The sequence below is a fragment of the Chelonoidis abingdonii genome, chromosome 17, assembly GCF_003597395.2.
Source record: "Chelonoidis abingdonii isolate Lonesome George chromosome 17, CheloAbing_2.0, whole genome shotgun sequence".
In the NCBI taxonomy this organism is placed as follows: domain Eukaryota; kingdom Metazoa; phylum Chordata; order Testudines; family Testudinidae; genus Chelonoidis; species Chelonoidis abingdonii.
This window is the reverse complement of record NC_133785.1, coordinates 14,064,533-14,091,545: the sequence shown is the minus strand read 5'-3', so window position 1 is coordinate 14,091,545 and position 27,013 is coordinate 14,064,533. Positions and strand designations below refer to the sequence as shown.

The 27,013-nt window shown below is 37.0% G+C and overlaps 1 protein-coding gene across 2 annotated transcripts in view; it reads right to left on the bottom strand.

The window, feature by feature from the left end:
- Nucleotides 1-3,762: 3,762 nt before the first annotated feature.
- CACNA2D3 (calcium voltage-gated channel auxiliary subunit alpha2delta 3) overlaps nucleotides 3,763-27,013 on the bottom strand; it is a 733,714-nt gene continuing 710,463 nt past the window's right edge. The window contains exons 36-38 of one of the 2 annotated variants that reach the window (XM_032794295.1): nucleotides 6,001-6,113; nucleotides 5,048-5,130; nucleotides 3,763-4,144 (exon numbers count right to left, since the gene is read on the bottom strand). In XM_032794295.1, the coding sequence (XP_032650186.1) occupies nucleotides 4,052-4,144; nucleotides 5,048-5,130; nucleotides 6,001-6,113 (289 nt within the window). In that variant the 3' untranslated portion in view covers nucleotides 3,763-4,051. Of the gene's footprint in view, nucleotides 4,145-5,047; nucleotides 5,131-5,805; nucleotides 6,114-27,013 lie in introns of those variants that run through there. The other variant, XM_075073101.1, reaches the window with a different exon arrangement.

Genomic DNA, 27,013 nt, shown 5'->3' with positions numbered 1-27,013 from the left:
GAGAATGAGTGGACAATGGAGCTCATGCAATTCCCATGGTTCCCATTTCTAAGGGACAGAAAAAAGAGCAAAGTATAAATGGCCAAGGGAGACCCTAAAGGACTTGAAAAGGAAACAACTATAACTGCTTCCGCCCAAGCCCTCTAACACAAGCTTCCACCTTGTCTTCTGAAACCAAAGGGCTCAAAAGGCCAGTACCTTGTTCTCGTGATTTCACTACCAACCCGAATACAGAAATGTCCCTTGTACCCACTTACACAATGAAACAATCACTGCAGCCTTTAATATCTTTCTGCCCCAACAGGCAACCACCTGTTTTGCCTAACATATATATAGCAGAATTGGCCCTGGCAGTGGGTTGGGCTGTCTCAGTGTCACAGAAACAAAAAGAGGAGATGGCACAGCTGCAGAATCCCCCACGGGCTATGGTTTATACAGTTTTAAAGGAGTGTTTGCAGCAGTGACAACTACAAGCAGACTATTTTCCCACACAAGTTATTAGAAAATGATGCATCCAAGTCTGGTCCTGAGCACCAAAGTAGTTTTCTCTGTATCAAGATCAAAGGAAAAATAAGCAGCTGAGGTTAACAAGTCTGAAATCAATGCCATTACCAAGAAAAATAGCAGCAGCAGAATCCTTCAGCTATGCCTATTCCTGTGTAGAAACATATAGTGATATTATCATGGTTGTATTTGGATCTAGCTTTAGGATTCAGGATGATAAAAATGTAGATTTATATCTGACTTTCTTGTTTATTAAATATATATACAGTTTCTTGGTTTGCATCTGTATATATTAATGTACATACCCATTGTTTCATGTTCTCTGTGTGTGTGTATATATATGTATCTTCGTACTGTATTTTCCACTGTATGCATCCGATGAAGTGGGTTGTAGCCCACGAAAGCTTATGCTCAAATAAATTTGTTAGTCTCTAAGGTACCACAAGTACTCATATTTCCTTAAGTGGGGGTTGGATCAGGTTTTGTATGATTTTCTACATTGCATGAAGACCAATGTTTATCCACTGGATTTTATCCATTCATCCATCCAGTTGTTCATACGGCACCCACCATCATAATACCACAGTGTCTTTTAGAAGATGGCATAATATTTTCTAGTGTTCGTCCCATTGACAGCAATAAGGCATGCTGAGACTGGCACCGCTGAAGGATTGACCCTTTTTTTCAGCATAGGTGAAATTTAGTCTTTCACAAGGCTGATGTGGGGGGCAGTAACAAAGGACTGGTGGGAAGACGGAATTACTTTCATTCTTTGTCACCTGCAACATGTTCTTGGGTTGCAGTTCAGCTCTTGTTTAGCATCTCCGAATGTCTACTTAGGGTTTTAGGGCCAATGGATTCATGCAGTTAAGGACCACACAGTATATTACCAATCTGCCTCTCAGCTGTGCCATGCTCCCATGAATGATGCCTAGAATAGTGAATAAGTTCCTATAGAGCATTTTATAAATCTAAATTTCAGTTGAATATAAGGAATATAATCAGTTAGGGAACCTTAAGTCTGAAGACAGGGATGAGAAATTGCACTGCCAAACCAGTAGATAGTAGAATTAGATAAACCTCACACCAGAAAACAACTAAGTTCTAAAGGAACTTACCCAACACTTCAAAAATATCTTCACTAGCAGGCATCTTGGATGAAACATCACATTACATGCAGCAGTTCTTTTCTTTGGATGATGCTGTTCTGCACAGTAATTGGTTTGATACACATTAATGAATTAGATCTTCATAATTTTGACTAACTCAACAGAGAAATAAAATGAGCTGTCTTGTTCTTCTGAGCAATATTCATTTAACAGCCCATATTTTAATCTTTCTTACTCCTTCAGTGTTTTCCTGAATATGAAACTAGTCTGCTACTTTCCATAATTAACAATGAATTATTATTAGGAGTGCTCACCGTGGTTCAACAGGAAATCAATTTGCTCATTTAGTTCATTTCTTAAGAAGATCTTTTCTTTGTATCTGCAATAGCCATTTCTAGCATCAGCTAGGATTACATTCAAAATAATTAAATTAGAAAGATTCCCGCCTCCCTTTCCACTTACAGGAAAACTGTCTGAACTGGGGATTTTTTCACACCCATACTCCAAATTTCATTTTAGTTCTTAACACATTAATGGTAACTAACTACAACCAAGTAAAAGTTTTGTTTTTTGAGCCATTGGCTTGGTTGCATCATTTGAAAGACAATCCTTTTCTAGCATATACCGCCTCTCTGTTCTTGTCATGAGAGACAGACATTACATTCAATATTTGTTCAAAGGGAAGATGACTTTCTTTTACTTCCTAGTGGGAAAACTCTCTCACCAGATTTAGAACCATAGTATTTAATCGTAAATTTAATATAGTATATTTTTACTGGTCAAGTTTTAATGACGTTATTTCCTTGACAGGATTCCTTGCATTTATACAGAACGCTCCAAAGACCAGTCATGCTTTGGATTCCTGTTCTTGTCTTTCCAAGATCAAGCTCCTCAGCCATTATAAATACAATTATAAAAACATTACTAGTAAATTGAAAGGCGCAAGGTGCCAATACTTCAGGGATTTATAAGCATCTCTTTTCATCTAGAAAAAGCTCTGAACTTTTTTTTAAACTGTACTTACTCTCAGCCTCCCTCTGCTACTAAATGATACAAATTTTTAACATGTTGACTGTGGTCTCATCATATTAGGCAGCATTTACTCTTGGATACAGCTCCTGAATGAAGAATCAATATGAATAGTTACAATATGTTTCCAGGGCCAGATTTACACCTTAGGCACAGCATCTTCAGTATACACACACATACACACACCCCTACCTGCCTATAGCTGACCTTCGTGTTGTGCACAGTTTTAGAGGCGTAAGGCCACCCTAGTCTGTGCCTACTGTACCTAATTGGAAATCCAGCTCTGCATGTTTCTAAGTAAGGCATGCAAAGATATCTAAGTCTTGGGTAACTTTTTTTTTCTCAATCTGATTTCCAGGTATAGGTGTGAGGTAGTGAGATCCTGACTGAGGAATAAACAGGGCACTAGAATAAAGAAATCCTGACTCGCTCTGCCCCTGACTCACTGTGTGATTTGGGCATGTCACAACTTCTCTGTCTCTCCATTTCACTATAGGGAACTTGACCTAACTATTTCACAGTTAATATATGTAAAAAAGCATTTTGAAGCTGAGGAGCAAGATGTAAGTGCTAACATTTTATCATCATCATCTCCTCTTTTATGTCAACTACATTTGTAAATGTGAGACACCTCCATATCTTTTAAAAAGTGTTAACTATTGAATTCTGCCACTTGCGATACATATTACTAAAGAACCAGATTCAAAATCTGTGGACGTTAATAGAAAGATTTCAATGGGCTTTGGCTCATACTCTAAATATTGTAGGATTTTCTTTACCGCTATGTTAAAAAAGCTCCAGTTTTACTGTAAATCATCAGAGAACATTATCTGTGTCCCAGTTCAGCAAAATAACTGAAGCACATGCACAACTTGAAGGACTTGCTTACGTTCCATTAATGTAAGTCACTCAGCCTTTATTATAAAAAATTAGGTATGTGTTATCCTCTAGTTCCCATTATCTCAGAAATAGTTTAACAAAGCCTACACACGTGAAATCTCCCCTCACCTTTTTTATTATGTTCCAATTATCAGTTTAGGAAAAATGTTTAGTTGCTATATTTAAAAAGATACACAATGAAATTATGATTTTAATATACTTTATTTAAAAAGTACACAGTTTTAAATTGGTTTCAATGGGACAAAGCAGAAAGTAATGGACACCTGTGTATATCTATTAAAGTCCTTTTTTGATGAATTGTGACTATCATATGGCAAATTCACATTTGCATGACTTGCAAAGTAAAAAGATAAACCTTTTTCAACATATCTTTAAGTTTATCTCATCAACAGTTTAAAATAATAAAATGCTGATGTTTTGACTATATTTCTTGTCTTCTACGTTGCACCATTTCTCAGTTCACAGTTTCTCCATGTATTTAGCATGCCAAGTGAACACATCAGTCAACGTCACCTTGAGAAAACTGCCAAAAGCAGTGGAAGAAGAACAAGAGTAGGTTTAGCACTAAGGCCTAGAACACCCCCACATTCTCTTGCATTCTCCTAAAGAAAGGAATAAAGAAGAATTAAGACAAAAACATTAAGATTCATGGTGATGCATGGATATTTATTAAAGCACATATGCAGTAGATGGCAGATTCAATCAAACAAAATTTGTGCAATCAAAGCACAAACAAATGAAGGTGATCAGGAAGCTATTCTTGGCTCTGGGTAACCTTGGGCAAGTCACTTCCTCTCTCTGCCTCTGTGGATATTTAAGCTCATAAAGTATATAGCTCTTGTGTAGAGCATTACATCTTAAAAGCATTGTGACGGAGTCCCAGCTAAACAAATCAACATATCACAAAATTACCAGTATGACAATGGAAATGCTGACGTTATTTACTCATGCAGAGACCAAATCCTGTCCCATGGCCAATTAGCTTGGTTTCAGAAAGGAACACATGGAAGGAATCAGTGTTAAACCCAGAATAAGATCTCAGAAGTTCCTGACTACCAATTCTGCGCTCAGATCATGCCTCTGCCTCTTACATGTTGTGTCGTGATGTGTGAAAACTGCACTTAATCGTGAAATGGAGTACAAGCTCACTAGACGATTTCTGCATTGCTTGCAATCATGCAGCAACTTCCCTTTACTACTATGTTCAGAATGTCCAAAATATTTAGTTGATTTTCACACTAGAAGAGAGTTTTCTTATACAGACGCTCCCTGGGTTATGCAACCCCAGCTTACGCAAATCTGTACTTAACGGAAAAAGTTCCATACGCTTTTATTATTATTATTATTTTTGCACATAATTGTCAGGTATATGTTCCCGACTTAGGCAAAATTCGACTTACACAAGGTGTTCTGGAACTGAATGCTTGCGTAAGTCAGGGAGTATCTGTATCTACTCTAGAAAAAATATTTACCAAAGAGGGGAAAAAAGCAGTATAAAAACTTACTTCAGGATGAAATCCATGACAAGTTTCTGGACGTCTTCTAATCTTCTGAGATTTTAAACGTTCACATTTAAGGGATTCATTATGTTCACAGTAGTTAAGGAGAGATCTTATGATCACTGCATTTAAATATTCAAAGTTTGAATGGATTTGAAATGAAGTTCATCCATCCATCCCTTCCTCCTCCCACTCCTTCAAAATCCAACCAATCAACAAAAGAAGTGGGACATAATTCTATTGCTGTTCTTCCCAATCTTGTTCCCATCGGCACTTCACATGACCAAATGGTCCTTTGAAAGGTCTATCACTCAACAATAAATACTGCAGATTCTTTTTGGTGAATTCCTGTTTATGAGAAGAAACAAACCCCAAACTCCTGTATGGCAATAAAACAAAATGATGTTTAGACTACAAATTAAGTTGTCAATTTACTTAGTTACAGAATCTATTTTTTTATATTTTCAGAACACAAAGAGATACCTTTCAGTGTAGCAATCCAGCCTTAAAATACAAAGTTAAGGAAGAGATTATATATTACATTACAATAAAGGCATTATCCATGTTTAAAACTTTATGTTTGGCAATATGGGTGCAATTTTCAAAACCACCAAAGATTTAGGAGGGTATATCCTATTTTCAGAAGTGACTTAAGCACTTAAGGCCAGATTTACAAAGACGTTTATGTGCCTAAATATGCATATAGATGCCTTACAAAAGCACTTAAGTGAGTTAGGTACACAACTCTCATTGACTTTCAATGGGACTTAGGCTCTTAAATGCATAAGTTACTTTGGAAATGAGACTAAGGAGCAGATCGTCAGCTGCCTTGATTTCAATGAGGCCATGACAATTTACAACAGCGGAGGATCTGTCTGTTAGGCTCCTAAATCACACAGGGTAACACTCATTATTTGCACTTTGAATCTCCCTCTTACAATCTTCAAAATAAAGGATATATCTTATTTCTATGGGTTCCATGGTAATTGGCAAGATAGACTCACAGTTGCACTCATTATCTACTACCACCATGAAGAGATTGCTGCTCGGGATTTGCTGGATGACAAAGGACCTGTAAATTTAAGAGTTAGTAATTAATGGTAACATTTTCTATTGTACATGACCATGCTTCTTAGCAACAGGCTTTTGGTAAGGGTATTTTAATATGTCAATAAAACAAATAAATACTTAATAATAAATAATAATAATAATAATAAACTAAACACATGTGCTGATCAATAAATACAACTGTTAGTGAAAGTCTTTCACATACAAAGAGGCCTGTGCAAGGCTCTGCTCACTTTGTAAACTCTGTGGTGCCCTTCTAAGGTACGTACACTGAAGGGAGCAGCTGCATAGAAGTCCCCTACACAAAGCTTAATTTGTGCCAGGGCTTCCCTAGGCTTGGCAGTTCATAGCCCTGGCACTTCAGGTGCATGAGTTATGAATGTAAAAAAATTGTTTGAGTCCCGGCACCTAATTGCTTGAGCCCGAGCATGTCTTTCATTACAAATTAAGCACTGCCCCTACATAAGGAGCTCTGTCTTAGTACTGAATAGGCTGGTACAAAATGGATCAGTAGGGATGGCCTGAGAGCACAGCAATTGGATTTGTGCTCGTGCCCATCACCTACCCTTAGGGTCACGCGTATTTCAATATAATTTGTGAATTTATTTTATGTTCTTGAATTTTTGCTCCACATTGAATCATGGCTTATATATTTACTATTAGGGTACATCAAGTCGATACTAACTGCCCAGGATCCTGCATAATTACGGTGCTAAGCAAAGTCTGCCAATATACACTCAAAGTCAGGGACTGCATGGTCATCAAATTATGGGTGGTTTTATTCACCACTGATCTTGTATTAAACAGCATGAATTAAGGAACAGGATCCTAGTTAGCAGACATCTTGTCCTGCTGAGAGTCATTATATTGCCAAGCCAGTGGAACCAAAATTATGCCTCAAATATTTATGAGTCAGGAGGTGTATTTGGTAATCCACTAGAAAACTTACTGTATATGCAGCACCTCAGACAAATTATGACAACAAGATGTACATGAAATTTAGACATAAAAACAAAGCAACACTGCTAATAAATATAAGAAACACTACACTCAAGGGAGTGCAGTGAATGCTCCTTCTCAGCATGAGTCAACTCCCACTGAAGCCAAAAGGAGTCTAATGATTTCAGTGGGAATTAGATTTGACCCTTCGTGCACCTCCACGGAGGGACAGGAGGAGCCAGAGCCTATGGTTTACACGATGGAAAAAAACTGCACACTGCAAGACAATCTGAGGCAATAGGGGTGGGGCTGCATCATAATGACCCTACTCAAGTCTGTGTCTAGTGGGCACAATTCACCCCCCCCAGTCTGAAATCCTGGACACAAGACAAGACTTCTATGCTTCGGACCTAGATTTAATTTACCATATCAGTATTTATACATCAAGTCAATGTAACAACATCTTGTGACATGTAACATCTTCTGAAAGCTGGCACATCCAGAAATGAGTTTTTTTGGCATGGTGAACTGGTGAGCGCGCATGAAGGTAATGAGGGCTTGGACATGAGTAGATGTGGACAGAAGCATATTTTCACTCAGACGTCTCTATTTAAAATACATATTGTCTTACTAAAAAAACCTCCCTGCTTTTCCAAAAATCACAGAAGATGAAATACAAGGGGGGGTGGCAGGGGAATCTTTGAACCTAGCTTGAGAAAAGAATAATTGGAAAACCTGCTATAAAAATATTGCCAACGGAAAGATTAAACACTTTTCAATATTTTTAAAACTCACTGAACCTCCATTAAAGTTACACTTAGAGAGATCTGCAATATGTTAGCTTTATGTTTATACATGAAATATACATTTATGGCATAATGTACAGGGCTGAACTTTATAAATGCACCTAAACAGCTGGAGCATGTAGCAAGGCTGATGTCATTGTAATGGAGCATCTGTGGCTTTGTGTGTGAAAGAAATGGGGCCAATAAAAGGAAAGGAGGAAAATTCTTTCACAGAAAATAACAGCAAAATTTTATATGCACGAATAGCTCAGAAAGTTACAAATAAATCCAATCCCAAAGGAGGGAAAATGCAATTTCAGTTTATCCATCCCAGGAACTGTAACAACCCAGTCCTATGCTTTCTGGAAGCAATATTTATATTTATTATATCTGTAAAATCAGCTCTGAAAAAAATCTGAAAGCAGATACTCAAAAGTGTTGGTATCACTACTGTTCATTTGAATAACTCTATTTTGGGGAGTGGGGTTGCCATTCTTTTGTCTTACTTGAGTCTTCCTCCTTTTGTGGATTGTCCCCATTTTGAAACCCTCCCAGGGACTCTTAGACCTATGGGAAAACATGCATTATGTCCAGGGCAGTTGGAGCTTACAGTTGACATTTCATGAAAGGTGGACATATTTGCCATTTATTTCTTCCTCCTTTGGGGTGTTATAATGATTGTGCAGTAGAGAATATTGCTTCTTTTAAAAAAATTCCTGAATTTTTCCTGTAACTTCACCTAGTGGAAACAAACCAGGAAGAGCGTTAAGGCAAAAGTGAGCCTACAGCTGGTGTCCAACATGCGAGTAGATTTCTGCATGAGCTGCTTCAGAAGCTGTAAAGACTGTCAGGAATGAAAGACCCTTAAGAATGGAGCTGGTTGGGATTTTTTTGTTGGAAAATGCCAGGTTGATGAAACTGAAATGTTTCATGGGAACATGCCAGTTTTGTCTAAACTTTTGTTGAGAAAGGTTTCTTGGGTCCAGGATGGAATTTTCTGGTCAAAACCAGAGAGTCAGGCCAGAACTGCCAATAGCCAGCTGGTTAGGGAACCCACGTGGGAGAACCAGATTCAAGTCCCTGCTCTGAATCAGGCAGAGTAGGGACTTGAACCTCACTCTCCCATCCCTAACCCCCAGGCTATTGGCTATTCTGGTGGGTGTGTATATGTGTCTGTCTGTCTGTCCTCCAATCGCCCCTGCCTCTCCCCCCCCCCAAAATTGACAAGTCCTGATTTTGTCTCAATGTAGAATGGGAAAATGTTTTGAAAACTCAATATCTTGTGATAGAACCATCCCCCCCCCCCCCCGGCTTTTACTAAGGAATACTGTTGGCCCTGGTAATTTGGTGTATTCATGTATATGTCTGAACTGCAAGAAACTGTATGCAATATATTTACAAGGTACCCAGTATTAGGTTAATCTGAAACATTATATATTAATATATATTATATATTGACAAGGTATCCAGTATTAGGTTAGTTTGTCACACTGCTCCCACTGACAACATGTTGATCTGGCTCCCTTCTCAGTCTAGCACCAGCTCTCAACAGTGAATGATGTGATAATTCCATAGTATGAATAGGATGCATGTCTGTCTATCTTAGGAGTTTTTAAGGTGCTTGGCACTGTGGCACCTAACTCTAAAGATATATCTATCCTCCAAAGAGGGTAAACCCATGCAAAGTTTAAACATCTTTGCCTATTGCTGCACCTCACGGGCCAACAAGTCTGTTCCACAGCAACTGGTGAGTGACAAGTACCTTGCAAGATGGCACAGCTGGAATATTTGCACCACTTTAAGGGTGCATTCAAATTAAGCTTTGCTTCTTCAGCATGGCCCTGATTCAGGAAAGCCCTTGAACACATCCTTAAATCCATTTCTGTTCAGAACAGTATTGAAGCACATGTGAACTGAAATTTAAATATGTGCTTACGTCCCAATTACTTCAATATCCTGAATCTGAATGCTTTTTTCAAATGGGGCATATTTGAATTCAAGTCTCCTACAATAAAAACAGCTAATGCAATGCTTACACATGCACTCCTGAAGATACCAAGGTATTTTTTCCTTGAGGAAACTCTAATGCATGTTGTCTATCACATGCAGTAAATTCATCCAATATAGACTTGTAGAAAATAAAGATGGAAGTTTTCAGTTTAGTGGGATAAACTTTAATTTACTTGTTTTTGTGTATGTGCTTCAAGCATAAGTTTTCTCCCCCACAATTCTTAAACCTAATCCTGAAATGAAGCTGCAGTGCTGAATGTGTGTCTTCACCAGCCATAAACAAAGAATTAGGATGTGGTCCTCAGATCCAGGCGAGGAACATGGGTTGAGTAAAGCTGAGTGAGTAATTTGGGAATAATACTTTTGTTTGCTCAATTTAGCCTGCTTTTCTATTTGTGGAACATTCACCAACAGATTACATTTTCTTTCAGTTGATGCTATTCAAAACCATTTCATGGATTCTTGGGGACTTTTAACCCCAAAGGATTGACCTCAAACAAATTTTCTGCTGGTATTCACTATTCAAGCTGCACTGATTAGCAAGTCACATGGTATCATTTCCACCCTCAAACTGGATAAGCATGCAGGCACTCCCAGAATTAATACTTGCATCTAAGTTTAAAATTCCGTTTCCATGGTTATATGCTCATATGACTTTGAAATTCACTTTGAATTAATTGTTTCAGAGTAGCAGCCGTGTTAGTCTGTATCCGCAAAAAGAAAAGAAGTACTTGTGGCACCTTAGAGACTAACAAATTTATTTGAGCATAAGCTTTCATGGGCTGTAGCTTATGCTCAAATAAATGTGTTAGTCTCTAAGGTGTCACAAGTACTCCTGTTCACTTTGAATGAATATTCGTGCCAGTGACTCTCAATAGCTTGACCAGAGAACACAAAAAGGTGCATGAACTCAGAGTAAAGTCATTTAAAAACTGAAATAGTCAACCAAAATGTTTTGCAGTGTATGCCAAGCTCTAGTTGTTAGGGAGAAAAAACTCCAACAAAAATATCTTCAATGGACTGAGGAGGAAAATACAGAAAGTTGCTGACAAAGTAACAAAAATGGTGCCAGCTTTCAAGTGGGCTCCTCAAAGAGTCTCCAAAGTCTAGATTTCAAAGAGTATTTCTGAGTCACCTGCTGGGCTAGGCTGTCATTTGTGTCACCAGCAACATGGGAGCCAAATATCAGTGATGGATTAAAGATTTTATTGAAATTTTTTTACTGGTTTAACAATCAAAAAGATTATCTGTGTTTAATATTTATGGTGAATGTTTCATGTTTAAAGAGTAAAGGCTCTTTTCAAGTTAAGTAATGTAAATCTTTTAGTTGGAGACTTTTGCTTTACAACAGTATCATCGTCCTCAATTGCCATCCATGACAAGCAAATATTAGTTTTGATAGTGTTAGCACACAGAGAGCCTTGCACACTTCTCCATACATAAAACATCATAAACTCCCGTGGTTCTTGTTATACCAAAGCCACATTGAGTCAATAAGAACCTTATTAATCATTCTACCCATCTTTCATCCACTGTGGAACTGGTTTGGTTTATTTACAGATCCAGAGGCTCAATACAGCCTTGTACAGGAAGTGTATCTTCACTCTGCTTTTACAAGGAAAGGTGGGGAAAGACGACGTTAAGCACTTGAAAAGGAAATGGGGGACGAGCAAGAGAAAAGAAAAACTAAACTATTTTCTTGCTCTAGCCAAAGTGGAAATAGGGCTTAAATGCAGAAATTCATGGCATGAAATTCACTATTTTGATTCACAGAATCAAGCACTGATTTTTTTTCACGCTCTGAGTTTCTTCTTTTAAGCTATTTTGGGCAACAACAAAAAAAGAGCGTTCGTTGCTAAAAAGAAAACGGGGCCCCACATTTTGCTTGGAAATAGGTAATTTTTGCTCACAAAATGTATATATTTTGGTAAAAATTTCCATGAAAATGAACCCATTTTCAAGAGTAGAAGGAGACTAAAAATAATCTATTTCAAACAGTTTTGCATCTTTAATGATATTTTATAAATTGCTGCTTTGAGGGGCATCTTAATAAGTCACACCTTCAATAAGTTAGTAATTTTACTTCATTCTTTGAAGTTTCAGTATGGTGTGTGTGTTGCTATGGAGCTGTGGCAGACATCTGAACTACTACATTGGATCTATTCATGGTTGAATTTCAAGACTTTCAAGTGAGATGCTAAAATTTAAATCTGAATTTCTTACTTTTGGGCATATATACATTTTTAATCATGTTGTCTACTACTACTAAATGTCTATGTACAATCTTAATCTATGGACATAGTTTCTAAATGGAAATGTACTCACTGCTGAAGAAAATTTGCAAATTGTAGAGATGGTGTTTACTTGGAATCAGCATAAAAAGTCAAAAGGTGCTTTACTAAATATAAAATAAGGCTCACGTCCTCTCCCAAAGAGCTTAATGTGGAAAAAAAATGCCTGTTACATCCATGAGCATTCCACTCAGGAAAATGGGCACATGTGTAACAGGGCAAATTCCTGCCCCCCGCCTTATTTTTTTTTGCTGCAACCTTAGATATGAGGCTGCTGTGTTTTGCAAAGTAACGATTAAGGGCTAGTTCCTTGGGAATGGCAAACATGCAGTGTACGCTAGTCAAGGGGTCCCCTGATTCTGCTGCTGCTCACTGCTCATCATTGCCTTGTGATAACTTACTGAAGTCACAAGGGTCCGAAATATGGCTCATGATTAATGTGGGCTTTTAAAAAAAAATAGTGATTCAATACTAGTAGCAGGCTTCAGCTTTCCTTTCCCAAAATATGTGGACCATAAAAGATATTCTTGAGCTCATTAGAAATCAAATATGAAAGAGAAGTGTGTTCAGTCCAGTTAGGCTAATTGAACCTTTACGTTATTTACTTTCTACTGTTTAAGTAAAATATCTCCTACTAAGGGGAAATCAGTATTATTATTAAACAGTTTGTATTTACATGCCAGCAAGACAATCCATTTCAGTTGTTCCTTTCTAACATTTTATGTATGATGCATACTAAACTCATAGGCCCCAAGTTCTCATACTATTTAAAAAGCCACTGGGGAGGAACACATACCTACAAACAAATCTAGGTGGTTAAGGAAACTACATGTCCAGCGCAGCATACTTTGTATGGGACTGAAAATGGGCCAGACATCGGTATGAACGGAGGACAGGGTCAGAGTAGACCACACGGTCCGAGGAATTCACAGGAATCCCCGGTCTCATACCCCATGGATTCCTGGTCAACTGCACATAAATACTTTCTCTCCTCATTCTTTTCAGACTTCTGATGGCTTACAGTCATGCCGCCATTTGCTGGAGGACAGTACCAGTGCTATATGACCCCTCTTCATCAATGAGGTCCATAAATCATATAGGAGAAGTAATACAACACCGAACAGCTTTAAAAAAAATCCCCGTATTTTACATAACTCTCTTAGAAGAAGGAACATACAAATACAGAGCAGCTCTCCTGCTGCTCCCAAACCCCCTCTCCCTCCCACCTTTAGGAGGTATGTATGGAGGCTACAAAGTGTTTAAGGAACCTAGCTGAATGATGAATATGGGTCTCTGAGGACACTCATGGAGTGGAAGATATTTTTGTGTGTCATTCTTGGGGCACCTGAGCAAATAACTAGCTTTGGAATCAATTAGACTCATTTAAATAAAATTCTGTATACCTACTGCCCATAAGTGATATGAATACCCTTCTTGTGCAACATAGGAATATTGCTGTTTAATGCATTGCTTTTCAGATCACAATAGCTTTTTAGGGGCATTTTACAAGCAACTGTTACCTTCTAGAACTTTTTAAAAGTGGATTTCATTATATGACTCTGTGCTAATGATAACAGATGCTATACAGTACAGTATGTTGTAGCAACGAACACATGGGCTATATGGGCTTTGAATTCCATAAATATTTAAAATGCCTGCACAGATTTGTATTTAATCTCATGTTCCTGGACAATAAGTTTGATTTAAGAAAAAACTAATTTCCAGATGTCTGTTTTTCATTTTATCTCTATCTATAATCATTGTAGGAACTGTTTGACACTAGTGCTCAGTGCTACAATGATGATGGAGGGTTATACACCCAAGGGTGTTGAAACTAGGGGTGCTGCCACATCCCCTGGCTTGAAGTGGTTTCCATCGTGTACAGGGTTTACCATCTGGTTCAATGGCTTTCATCATCCCCACTGTATAAATTGTTCCAATGCTGCTGCATACACCTAGATCCAAGTTGTGACTATGGGAATGCTGTGCGGGTGTAGGCCTCCCAACACACATGCATTCACATAAGGTACCATTCTCCTAGCAATCAGTATGGATACTATTTTTGGTCTGGCTCATGTATACAAACTCTGCTGGATGGAGTAGCTATGCTATCACGAGGAACAATATCATGTGTAAAGCGTAAAGGGGTAAGTGGATCCACATTGAAAAAAATATTTAAACTTGTTTAACTGATATTAGCAACTGAAATGCTTATTAGGTCACCTTAAAAAGTGGCCTGAATTTCAGAGGTGCTGAGCACCAGTAGCTCTCATTGGCTTCACTGACTGTTTTGATTCTTTAGCAGGCTATTTTTTCCAGGTACTTAAATATGGACTTACATTGCTAACTTCAAGCACCCAGGGTGTCAGATTTTTAGTCATTACTCTGGGATTTCATTTAATATCTGTCAGATTTTGATCTTTCCTATTTTTAAGTTAAAAAAAACCCCAAAACCCACACACATACATCAGAGTACAGTAAATGGAAAATGTTGTACAGTCTACACTCAAATAGCTGTTACTCACAACATAACTGACAGTTGCATACTTTAATGGTCTGGAACAAACTATACCCATTCAACTGAACTGTAGATATCCATTGTTCTGGTTTCCAGATCACATCATGTATTTTCCAGGCTGCTGGCTATCATTCCAACCCACATTTCTCTCACTTATCCATTTTTAAATGAATGAAATGTCTATACTGCAAGCATAAATTAGGTTGTTTAGGATTTTTAAATAAAATATGAAATAGAGAATGGAATATTTTTAATACCATATGTAAAATACAATACATATGCCAACAACAACATTTTGGAGCGCTTGAACTTTTAAACTAGATGAAAAAAACCTGTGGTTCTTTGATACAAAATGACAGTTCTGAGGCCTGATCCTGCAGTGTGAACCAGGCAGGTGAACTCCTGCTACAATGCAGACCCCCACCGGCTTCAACAGGGCTCTGCATGGGTATAAGCATTCACGCATTCAGACCAGATTGCAGGATTGTGCCCTTAAATGAATGACACAGATATCACTGAGAAATGTTACCCATCCATTTCAACATGTGGGGGAATCAGATGGGGCCGGCAGTGAAAGAGGACAGCCCCAGCAATGAGGGAGGGCGACACTCACTGAGGGACAACAGGTGGCTCTTCCACCCTTGAAGTCTTTGGCACCCATTAGTCAGTTGGGGGAAAAGGGCCAGCATCCCTCAGCTCCAGGGAATTTAACGTGGAACAGAGGCCACGTGGAGCCTCTTTTGGCTCTGTTCCAGCAGGCAATGCCTACACAGGGCCATAATGGATAAATATAAAGATCACATGCCTGAAATTATCAAGAATATTGTATATCATATTGTATCCAGACAAACCTATAGTTTCTTTTAGTTTACAAAATGATTTGCCCCGCACAACTGTGAAGTTTAAGGATGATCTTGTTTTCCTTAGTTACAGGCTACTAACTGATTATAAAACTCACATCCTTTATTATGCAGAAATGATGAAAATGCAGATGCATAGGTCACATTTGCATTAAATAAATCAGACTGCACTAATTCAGTGCAATGATTTATTATTAACTGAAATAAATCTCTTCATAACTCTAAGGATTGTTCATAACAATGGGTGACTTTAAAAGTTCACTGGGACATTTTCTAGATTTAATCAATATTCTTAATCCAAACAAGCTTTGATATATATTGCTAATTAACTGAAAATATTATGACATTCATGCAACATTTGAAAAGGCCTGTCATTTAAAAATCATCCTTATAGTGCTAGTGGAACAGTCGGACACAAACATCTGCAAGGAGAACCCTATGGCGATTTCCTCATTCTTTGCTTACTTCTGCAGGCTCTCCCATTCTATGTTATCATACTAAATGGAAAGACACTGAAGAACAGTCTGAATCATGTAAATCCTTACTAATGTGAGACCTCCCTACTCTCACAAAGTTCTGCTCAGAGAGATTTGTACCTAAATGTTTACTCCTGGGGGGATTCTGCACCTAAAAATTCTGGGCACAATATTTAAAATTCTGCATCATTCTGCATATATTATTTGTCAAAATAATTCAATATAATCATACCAGTTTCAATTAGTTTGGTAATTTATTTCAAAATACCTGTCATCAAGTATGTCTGCAACAATATAGACCACAAAAAAGTTTTCCCCAAGAATAGAGAGTTAAAGAAACCCCTATGACAATATAGTTCCTGTTTCGCTGTTATGCTTTTGTTGGGTGCCTCAGTCTGGATGTGTCACACATGCCACCTGGGCATATCTTGGGGGAAAACTTTATCCCACTCGTCTCAGACACATATACCCCCATCCTGCTGCTTCACCCTCCCACCTCGAGCCCAGGGATCCAGAGGGAGAAAGAGCCTGATGCTGGGTCCTGGGTCTGTATGGAGTTTCCTGCATGGTGCCTCGTTTCTTCAGAACGTGTTCAGAACTGCAGCTGCCCAGAACCCTCCAGCTCCTTCTTCTTCTCCCCCTGGCAGTGTCCTGTATTTGTGAGCTGGAGAGTAGGACCCTGCTGGATCCAGCGGCCCCTAGTGCTGGCTAACAGCTCTGCAGCACCAATTCTGCCTGGAAAAATGAAATTCTGTGCAGAATATTAATTCTGCACAAATTCTGCATTGTGCCGTGGTGCAGAACTCTCCCAGGAGTAAATGTTTCCTTGGATGTAGTGGGATTGGGGACGGGGGGAGCTTGTCACCTGTACAACAAAATGTGAAACCTGTTCACAATTGCAGATCCTCTATGTCTCTAGTGTCCCTATGTATACCTCCCTGGCTGTATACAGCCAACCCATTTAAACTCCTAACCATGTAACCTTTGACTTCTGTTGGATATGTGAGTACACATTATTCCTGCAAATAAGTGAACAGGTAATCAGTACTTCAGACACAAAAGATAAATTTACTTCAGCATTAAAGAGAGACACACTACGCCTTTGTTACTGAAAAGTTATTTAGCAATGTGCTTAGTTTTTAAACATGTAAGGAACCTACAACTAGAGTCCTTTTTAAACGTGGAGAGTCAGCCCGCATGTTCTAAACTACAGAATTAAAAGGTGTTTGTTCAATTATTATTACTGCTGAGGTATTTTCATTAAAATGTCTTTCACATATCTGTACTGTAATATAAGACCAGATGTAGGACACCTTCTATGCTGCAAGTTGGTAACCCTGACAACGCATAAGAAGTGTTTAGACACATGCTAATAAGAAAAATTTCCCAGTCACAAAAAGAAATAGTGCATTAAGAAAGGAATTTCCTTCTTAAGTTCTCAAAATGCCCTTTGAATTAGATTGTCATGGTCAGACATTTTATTTAGACATTAAGTATACAGTGTTTCAAGCAGTTTCTCTCTGATCCACAGGGCTCCTTTAATTCACTGGCTTTCCAAGCTAAGCAAATGGAAGGAGAAGCACAGTTAACAAACATAGATTTGTATGGCTTTGACAGCTCAATAGGAGTCTCAGATATATTATCTGAATGTGACAAAGAGATGTCTTGGCAGGACTCAGATGCCTCTTGGCAGGATGTGATCAAGGATACAAATGTGAACTGAGAAAAGAATACAAAAATATAATGAAAATCAAACAATATCTTTAAGGTAATATGTTGTAAATAAGCAGCTACTATGACACTGAATCCCACGGACAAATAAAAAAGTTCCAAAACGTTTTATGTTGGAATCTTTCATTTGTTTTAAAAAATACAGGTTGGAAACTGTCCAAAGTATTGTGAGGCTAATAACTGGCAAACAGACACTTGTCTGCTAATTTATATATGTGCTGCCTTCTTATTTCATACTACTATTTTCTTTTCAAAACATAGCAACTTATTTCCTGCAGTAGCCATTCAAAATATAATGTTATCAAAGGGTAAAGATAAAATTACCTATGCATTAACTTTAAGTTCCACCTGTGTTTGGAAAGAAGAGGATGTTATCTCATTTTACAATTGGAGGAAGCTTAGCTAATACTCAGTAGAGGAATTTACAGTAAATATAAAGCCTTGGCATAAACAGTCTTTGCAATTTAGATTGGATAATTTGATCCATTTTATAAGGAGAGAATCAGAAATAAATTGTGTAGGAATCAGCTAGAAGTTTCATTTTTGGCTGCCTTAATAATGATCTTGGAAATATTATATTTTTATTGGTTAGTGTCGGTAAACATCGATTTCACCACACAAACACAACAAAAACCAAAAAAAAATATTTCCATTGACATAATCAAAATTTACAGATAGGCTAAGAAAGAAAAATGGTGCTTGAGAACTAGTTTGATTTAGGGAAATTTACTTTGTATATTTTCATATGAGATGTTGACAACTTGTGTTTTAACAATTATAAAGCTTTAACTTTTTGAATCTCAAAGTCTAGAATAATTTAATATTTACTGTCTGACTCCCCCATAGTCATTCCCACAACTCTAAACATTTAAATGGATAAACATTTTCAAAATCTTTAAAAATAAACTAACATTATCCACGAAAGTTGTAAAAACATTTTTTTTTTTCGGATGAGCCTACTTAAGAACCTTCTTATTATCCTACAGTTGCTCTACCTACAAAACATCCCCTGACATCTATGAGGGTTCTGTATGAGCAATGACTGTAAGATCAGGCAGATTTGATTCTGGAAATCATTGTGCCAGAGGACAGCATTCCTAGCTCTTCTTTAGGGTCTGAAACACAGATCTTTCCTACTGGAGAGAGTTTTTGGTCAGTAGCCCTTTATTTATGACTCACTGGATAAAATCCTGTGATTCACTGATATAGATAAGAAAATAGTCATTATATTTTCACCATTAGCAATTTTTAAAGATATCACTGAGATACAGATTTTATCCTGTACCTACTGTTTGTAAAAATAAATATTTAATGAAATTACAAAAAAAAGGCAACTAATCAAAAAACCCTAACAATTATAAAGTATAATGTAATTTTAAGAGGCATTAGTTCCATCTTACAAACAGAATTGCTACTTGGATAAGAAAATACATTTTTCATCCCATAACTCGGTATTAGTATTGCTCTAATTTATATATTATTACTTCAGTTTGCAAGTTAAAAAATAAACAAACAAAAGAACTACACCCAAACTCATAAGCAATCCATCGAACTCCCTTTTTAAAGGACCTCAGGTCAGATTCTCATTTACACTAAGGCCACTTTACACTGCTCTGACGGCCAAGTCAGTGTCAAGGGGGCTAATGTAAATGACATCTTACCCCTGGATTTCCACAATGAGCTCATCCTGCCAAGTCAATGCTCATTTAAGGCAATGCGAGTTAAAGGTGATTAGCCCATTTTTGATCATTTCCACCACCACCATTGAGAAATGTGGGTATGGCACATCTGCTGCTCAGCTTGTACAGAGGTCAAACCCATTCATTTGTCTGTCAGATATTACCCACCCACTAGAGTATACTTGGCTCGGCTGCTGAAAAAACAACTACATAATATCAACTATAAGGAATAGTTGCTTTTGCCCATGGGCCTTTAAGATGAATATGATAAAATGAATAAGAACCAAAACTACTTCTGAAGGGGTGATTGTATTTTACCGCTCAACCCACTCCTGGAATCCATGGGGAGATCCTGATATATGAATGAATTGCTTCAACAGGGAAGAAATTGGGCCTTGGTGTTTTGCTTGTTTTACGTGGCAAGCTGATTTGTTTGGAAGTAAACTAACTCCATCTGAAAAGGCAAATTATTATTTATTCCTTGGAAAATTGAACTGCATATTTATTTACACATTTGAAGCAAGATTAAGTACAGCAGTTTAGTAAGCCTCTGCCAAACAACAAATGAAGAAGTGTTTTAGCAAATTGTGTTAGATCTCAAAATTGAGTGGTTTTAAAATACCATTACATTTTTAATGTTTATAAATTGTACTACTCATGCCAAGTACAGTCTGAATCTAAGTTGTGTTACTTATCTGTTGTGTTACTTATGTGCTGAATACGCACATTCCATGGACAAATCTTAAATTTGCTATTAAAAAGCTATACAAAGGGCTGTGTGATCCCCAAATTAACTAGAATTCCAATGTCATCTACCTGTTTTCTACTTGTAAAAAGCAGCAAAAAACACTATCCCTTAAAAACAGCAACAACAACAACTTGCCTTGGTTGGCTCCCTGGTGATTTGCAAGTTGGATAGCTGTTTATTTCTTCCCTTATGACACAGAACATATTGGTGTACACCAGGGGCTCAAACAGGGTTTAACTTATTCACATTTTAGGTGGGCCATACAAACAATATAGTTCTTATTCAACACAGTAACTCCTATTAATGTTAGCAGTAATTGTGCATGCAGTATATGGCTTAAAAAGGGAAGTTTCATCTTCCATAATCAAAAAGCAAATTTAATTCAAGAACACACCCCTATTCAAGATGGTGCTATTGTGCTTCCCTAGTGTGCTACTGAAGTCAAACACGTGCTTAACTGCTTTCCTGAACTAGGATAGATACAGGCATGTTTACCTGGTTTCCTGGTGAAAAATAGAAAAAAATAGTAGTGCTTCCCTGTTGAAGCAATTCAATCGCTGTTAACTCATGCACTGTTAAACAATAGAATACCAATTGAAATTTAACAACTATTTTTGGATGTTTTTCTATATTTTCAAATATATTGATTTAAATTACTACACAGAATACGAAGTACACAGAGCTCACTTTATACTATGATTTTTATTACAAATATTTTCATTGTAAAAATGATAAAAGCAATAGTATTTTTCAATTCACCTCATTCAAGTACTGTAATGCAATCTCTTTACCATGAAAGCGCAACTTACAAATGTAGATTTTTTTTGTTACATAAATGCACTCAAAACAATGTAAAACTTTTGAGGCTACAAGTCCACTCAGTCCTACTTCTTATTCAACGAATCGCTAAGACAAACAAGTTTGTTTACATTTAGGGGAGATAATGCTGCTGGCTTCTTATTTACAATGTCACCTGAAAGTGAGAACAGGTGTTCACATGGCATTTTTGTAGCTGGCATTGCAAGGTATTTATGTGTCAGATATACTAAACATTAGTATGTCCCTTCATGCTTCGGCTTCCATTCCAGAGGATATGCTTCCATGCTGATGATGCTCATTAAAAAATAATGCGTTACTTATATTTTGACTGAACTCCTTGGAGGAGAATAGTATGTCTTCTGCTCTGTTCTACCTGCATCCTGCCATGTATTTCATATTACAGCAATCTCAGATGATGACCCAGCACGTTATTCATTTTAAGAACACTTTCCATGCAAATTTGACAAAATGCAAAGAAGGTACCAATGTGAGATTTCTAAAGATAGCTACAATACTCAACCTAAGGTTAAGAATCTGAAGTGCCTTCCATAATCTGAGAGGGATGAGATGTGGAACATGTTTTCAGAAGTCTTACAAGAGCAACACTCCGATGTGGAAACTACAGAACCCAAACTATCAAAAAAGAAAATCAACCTTCAACAGGTGCAATCTGACTCAGATGATGAAAGTGAACATGCGTTGGTCTGCACTGCTTTGGATTGTTATCAGCAGACTCCGTCATCAGCATGGACGTATGTCCTCTGGAATGGTGGTTGAAGATGAAGGGACATATGAATATTTAGTGCATCTGGCACATAAATATCTTGCAACATGGGCTACAATAATGCCATGCAAACATCTGTTCACATTTTCAAGTGATATTGTAAACAAGAAATGGGCAGAATTATCTCCTGCAAATGTAAACAAACTTGTTTGTCTGCATGACTGGCTGAACAAGAAGTAGGACTGAGTGGACTTGTAGGCTCTAAAGTTCTACAGTGTTTCATTTTTGAATGCAGGTTTTTTGTACATAATTCTACATTTGTAAGTTCAACTTTCATGATAAAGAGATTGCATTAGAGTACTTGAATGAGGTGAATTGAAAAATACTATTTCTTTTATCATTTTACAGTGCAAATATTTTCAATCAAAATATATATAAAGTGAGCACTGTACACTTTGTATTCTGTGTTGTAATTGAAATCAATATATTTGAAAATGTAGAAAGCATCCAAAATATTAAAATAAATTGTATTCTATTATTGCTTAACAGTGTGATTAATCATGATTAATTTTTTAATTGTGATTATTTTTTAATCTCGACAGCCCTAAAAATAGCTTTTTTTCTATTTACATTTCTCTTTATTTTGTACCTTAACACTATGCACAAGAAATCCAAATGGAGATGAGACTATTTCCTCAGGATTTTTCCATCGTGCAGTTAGTCTCTTGAACCCAATCCTGCTGCAATTGAAAACTGATGGGAGTTCTGCTTTCAAGTCAATAGGAGCAGGCCCAGGCCCTTGACTTGTAGCCAAGTCCAATGTGTCATTACTGTACCTGAACAAAGTAGGAAAAGGTCCTGTTCTTCAAATTAGCATGCATGTGACTGTTGCCTAATTTGCATGCACAATTTACCACAATTGCACATGTAAATATGGTAGCTATGTGTTCAAATGGTTCCATTTGTCTACTCACTAACAGTAACTGCATGCATGCAATTTTGAAAATGCAAGGCATAAATCTACTACCTAGGTAAAAAGCAGAGGAAGTATTTGCTACACATACTAGAATAGGAGATCTCTCCCTGTTCATAAGTCCCTGAATTTATAACAATTCATATCTTGAAGTGAAGCTAACAAAATTAGCAGAATTTTAATACAAAATGCTTACAACTGAGAAAAAATAACTGGATTAGAAAGGAACATTTTATCAGCAGGGATATACTGCAAAGGTTTGATACTAGCATGTTTATCAAATTCTGGCACCATAAATGTTATCTTCCTCGCTAAGTTATAATAATAAACACTTTGCACTTCTAAGAGACCTTTTATCCAAGTAGTTCAAAGCCCTTTATAAACATTAATTAAGTCTCACAATCCCCATGTGAGGTAGGTAAAGAACATAGCAGAAGCCAGAAAATAATACTGTAGTCAACTGAAACTGATGTAGAATTTAGGTGGACAGAATTACCTGCATTAGAATTTGGTTAAGTGATTGAGGTAACACCCTCTATTTGTGAATAGGGCTGTGAATTACTTAGTAAGCCCTGGATCTAAATTTAATGTCTAATCTAAAAGACTTCACCTCCAAACAGCATAGTGTCCCTTAAAAACCACACTGAGGTCTTTGGGAACTGTGCAGTACTGACTCAGAGGGAAGAATGCTGCTTACCACTGATAAATCATTATCTCTTTTAAGCAACTGACTATTTCCAATACTACAGCTGCTTCTTATTCAGTGGAACATTTAACAGTCGGTCATTTGAGTTTAAAACACAACACTGTGTGTGTACGTGTGTGTGTACAAGAACGAACTAGCTTACTGGAAATTATGAAACGTTTCATGTAAAAAAACCAAACCATTCAGTTTTGTACTCTTGTTGACAATCTCAAATGCCCAAAAATATGGTCTGACTTGTTTTTGATTGCTGTTACAATAACAGATTAATTTAATAATCAGTGGGATATTGAATGACAAAAAATTATTCGTTGAGGCAGCCAAACCCTGACCCTAATGACATTCTTATGTTAATTCTTGTTTTCTTTTAGGCTCCTACTTTCTTAATAAAACCTATATTTTAAAAACATTTTAAACACTGCAAATTGTCCTGAAGAACTATTTCTTTCTTTATAGCAAGTTTACACACATAAGATTGTATTATATACATATGCACACATTCAGTGCCCGATCCAAATCCTATGGAAGTCAATAGGCATCTTTCCATTGACTTAAATGGACTTTCAAAGAAGCCCATAGTTAGTTGAGTTATTTATGAGTGAACAATTTATATATTTGATGCAGTCCTTTATAAACGTTGTGATTTATTAACCAGCACTTTGATTTTAATTCATGTACCTAATATTCAAATTTATTTGAAAGTTTTATGCAAACAAATTAAAGCCTTTAAATTGGACTCAATCATGCAAGGTCCTGAGGCAGGTCCCTTGTGAGTCAATAAGAGTTGAGAGGAAGTTATATTATGTAGGATTCTTGCTTTGTGTATGCTCTATTCACAACTGATATTTGTGCTGAGTGATTGTTTTTGTAGGTCAAATAATATTGCTTCATTTCATTAACTGGTTGACCAAAACTTTTATAAAACTGGAGAAAGGCTTGAATGAGTCACTTGTGGTGCAAACCTTCTTGCAGTGGAATAGTTGTAATATTGCCATATTGAATACTTGCATAAATATCCATGACATTTTCACTTTCCCTTAATATTCTTGAAAGCAAAAATTGTTCATACGAATGCATGTGAAAATTAAACAAAGGAGTTGGGAATACCAAGGGAGCAAATTTGTGATGTTTATTCAACTGAATATTTGCAAATACCTTTTTCCAGTAGCCACCCCGCTCTATATGTATACTCTCTCAATGTGTAAAATAAATATAGTCAATTACGGCCTGATCCATCTCACATTAGAATCAATGGAAAGACTCCTACTGACTCTGTGGGAGCTGTATCGAAATCCTCAGCTTCCAATCAGGTGAAGCACTGAACAACCTCAAGTCCCATTGAAGGAAGTGGAAGTTGAGGGCACACAGCACCCTGTAATATTGGACCCTTACTTGGAGCAAATGAGACACCACTCTTAAATTAAGAATATTGAGCAATATGCTTCCTTGAAAAAATATTTACTGTACTGAAGCCATGAAACTGAAAAATGGGTCATAAAATGTAGGCCCACAAAAGACTCTGGGTCAAATTCCTTAGCTCTTCTGTGGGAAAGCTGCTTGAATTATAGCAAAACATTTGGTAACCAGTGCAGAGAACAATCTTAGATGCACTTTGTAGATTTTTAATGTCAGTGGGTAAACTGCATAATGAAGAGTGTTCTCATGAGAATCTAACAGTTCTTCAGGATTATTTCTCTCTGTTTTGCCCTCGCTTGAGGAGAAAAATAATGGGTGCCTTGAGAACAGTTGGTAACTAACATAGATTTGGTTGTGGTGGTTTTTTGTTTTGTCTTGTTTTTTGTTCCACTGTGGAACATAAAATGTTTTTCTATGAAAATCATCTTAGCACATTATTTTTAAAATACTATAATTTTCACTAAACTCAGTTTCCAACTCATTGCTGTCCAAGTTTTGCAGAATTATGTTATTTTTTGAAAGTTATTTCCTTTGCCCTGAAATTACCTACACAGCCTGAAAATCTGGTCCCGTTAAATTAATCTCTTTCTAATGGAATCAAGCATTTTTGCAATTTAAACAAAACGTATGTGATCAAATAATTTGTTATGCATGCTCTCTCTAATCCTCTGAGTAATAATGATAAAGCAATACTGTTTTAATTCTACATTATTGACATCAAGCAAAATATAGGAATAGAACAATAAGTAGTGTTTGCTATGTGGAAACATAATGGCTTGATTTTCTTGAGTTTGTACTTTTCATGCAATAGGACCGATTGTTACACTGAAAGTGTTCTGCAGGATTAGTTTATAAAGTAAGACTATTTCTGTCACCAAAAGCCTTATAAAAAGAGTTGCTCCGACGTGACTGCAATAGTTTCCTTATAACTAAATGATAACCAGAAATGAACTAGAAGTGAATATTCATTTTCAGCACGTCTTAAGTCTTCAAAAAGCTATGGGGGTGACCAAAATGCACTCCTCGCCCCCAAGTTCTACGATATGGTTCCCAGTAGTTCTCATCCTTAATACAAAGTGTAGCCCACAGGTTCCAGCATGAGATCATATGTCTTGATTCAAGTGGTCTGTGCTCAGATCAATATAGAACAGTAAGTTCTGAGACTTCCAATTTCCACCTTCGCAGTAAAGTTGAGTGATGTTGCAATCTTTTGTACTTTATAAAAATAAAAAATCTCTCTTACATGTTATTAATTTGTCTCTAAATATGTTAAAGGGTGGATGCCTCTGGCATACCGTCTGGCTGACGCCTCACAGTAAGTGTGTGAACCAAACACTTTTGACATTTCACTTGCTAGCTCCAACATAACATTGGCCACATTGCTGTGTGTGCTTCACCCTTTACAGTAAGAAAGATACATTTTTCAGATTTAGAAATTTGTTCACTGCAACTAAAGTGCCTTCAAATTATCCCTTTATAAATTATACCTCACGGATTCACTCACTTTTTTTTTTTTAAAGATGTTCAGGTTATTACAAAGCACGTGTGTTGAAATGGGCTGAAATGAAAGTTTAGAGTGAAATCCTACAAAACACCCCTTGACTTCAATTGGGCCAGGATCTCACCCTTAGTTACTAACTGCATATTGGCTTAGGATGGAGGAAGAAAGCTATAACAATTTCTGTCTGAAACAAATAAATCAAAGAAAGTAGGAATTTTGAATGCTCCAGTTCTTGGCATTTCTGTGATAGAAAGGATACTATTGCAAATATTACTGTGTTTTGTGACAACGATCTCTCAGCATAGGGAAAGTTAAATTAAAAAACAGAAACCATCACTAAGTATACAAAATTGATATAATCATTTGCATAAACCATATTTATATTCAGTAACTGAGCAACATTCTAATTACATTATACTGTTAAGCGACATTTCTTATTATAGTTACATTGATTTAGAAAGACACTAAATGCAATGATCAAGAATATTCGTTTTTTGGGGGGAAAGTTGGGATGAATTAATTTCTTTTAAAGTTCTTCTTTTAACCCTTGGAAGGTCTAGTCTACTATAGAAATAGTACAAGCGACCAAGGGATGTCTAATGTGTGTCAGACTTGTCCATTGTCAGCTCAGCTTCCCAGCACTAGAGCTTGGGAAAAGATCTTTACTCCTCTCCCATGCTTTTCAGCTTAACAACGCCAATATGGGGAGAGTGTTGGAGAGTCACTAGAAC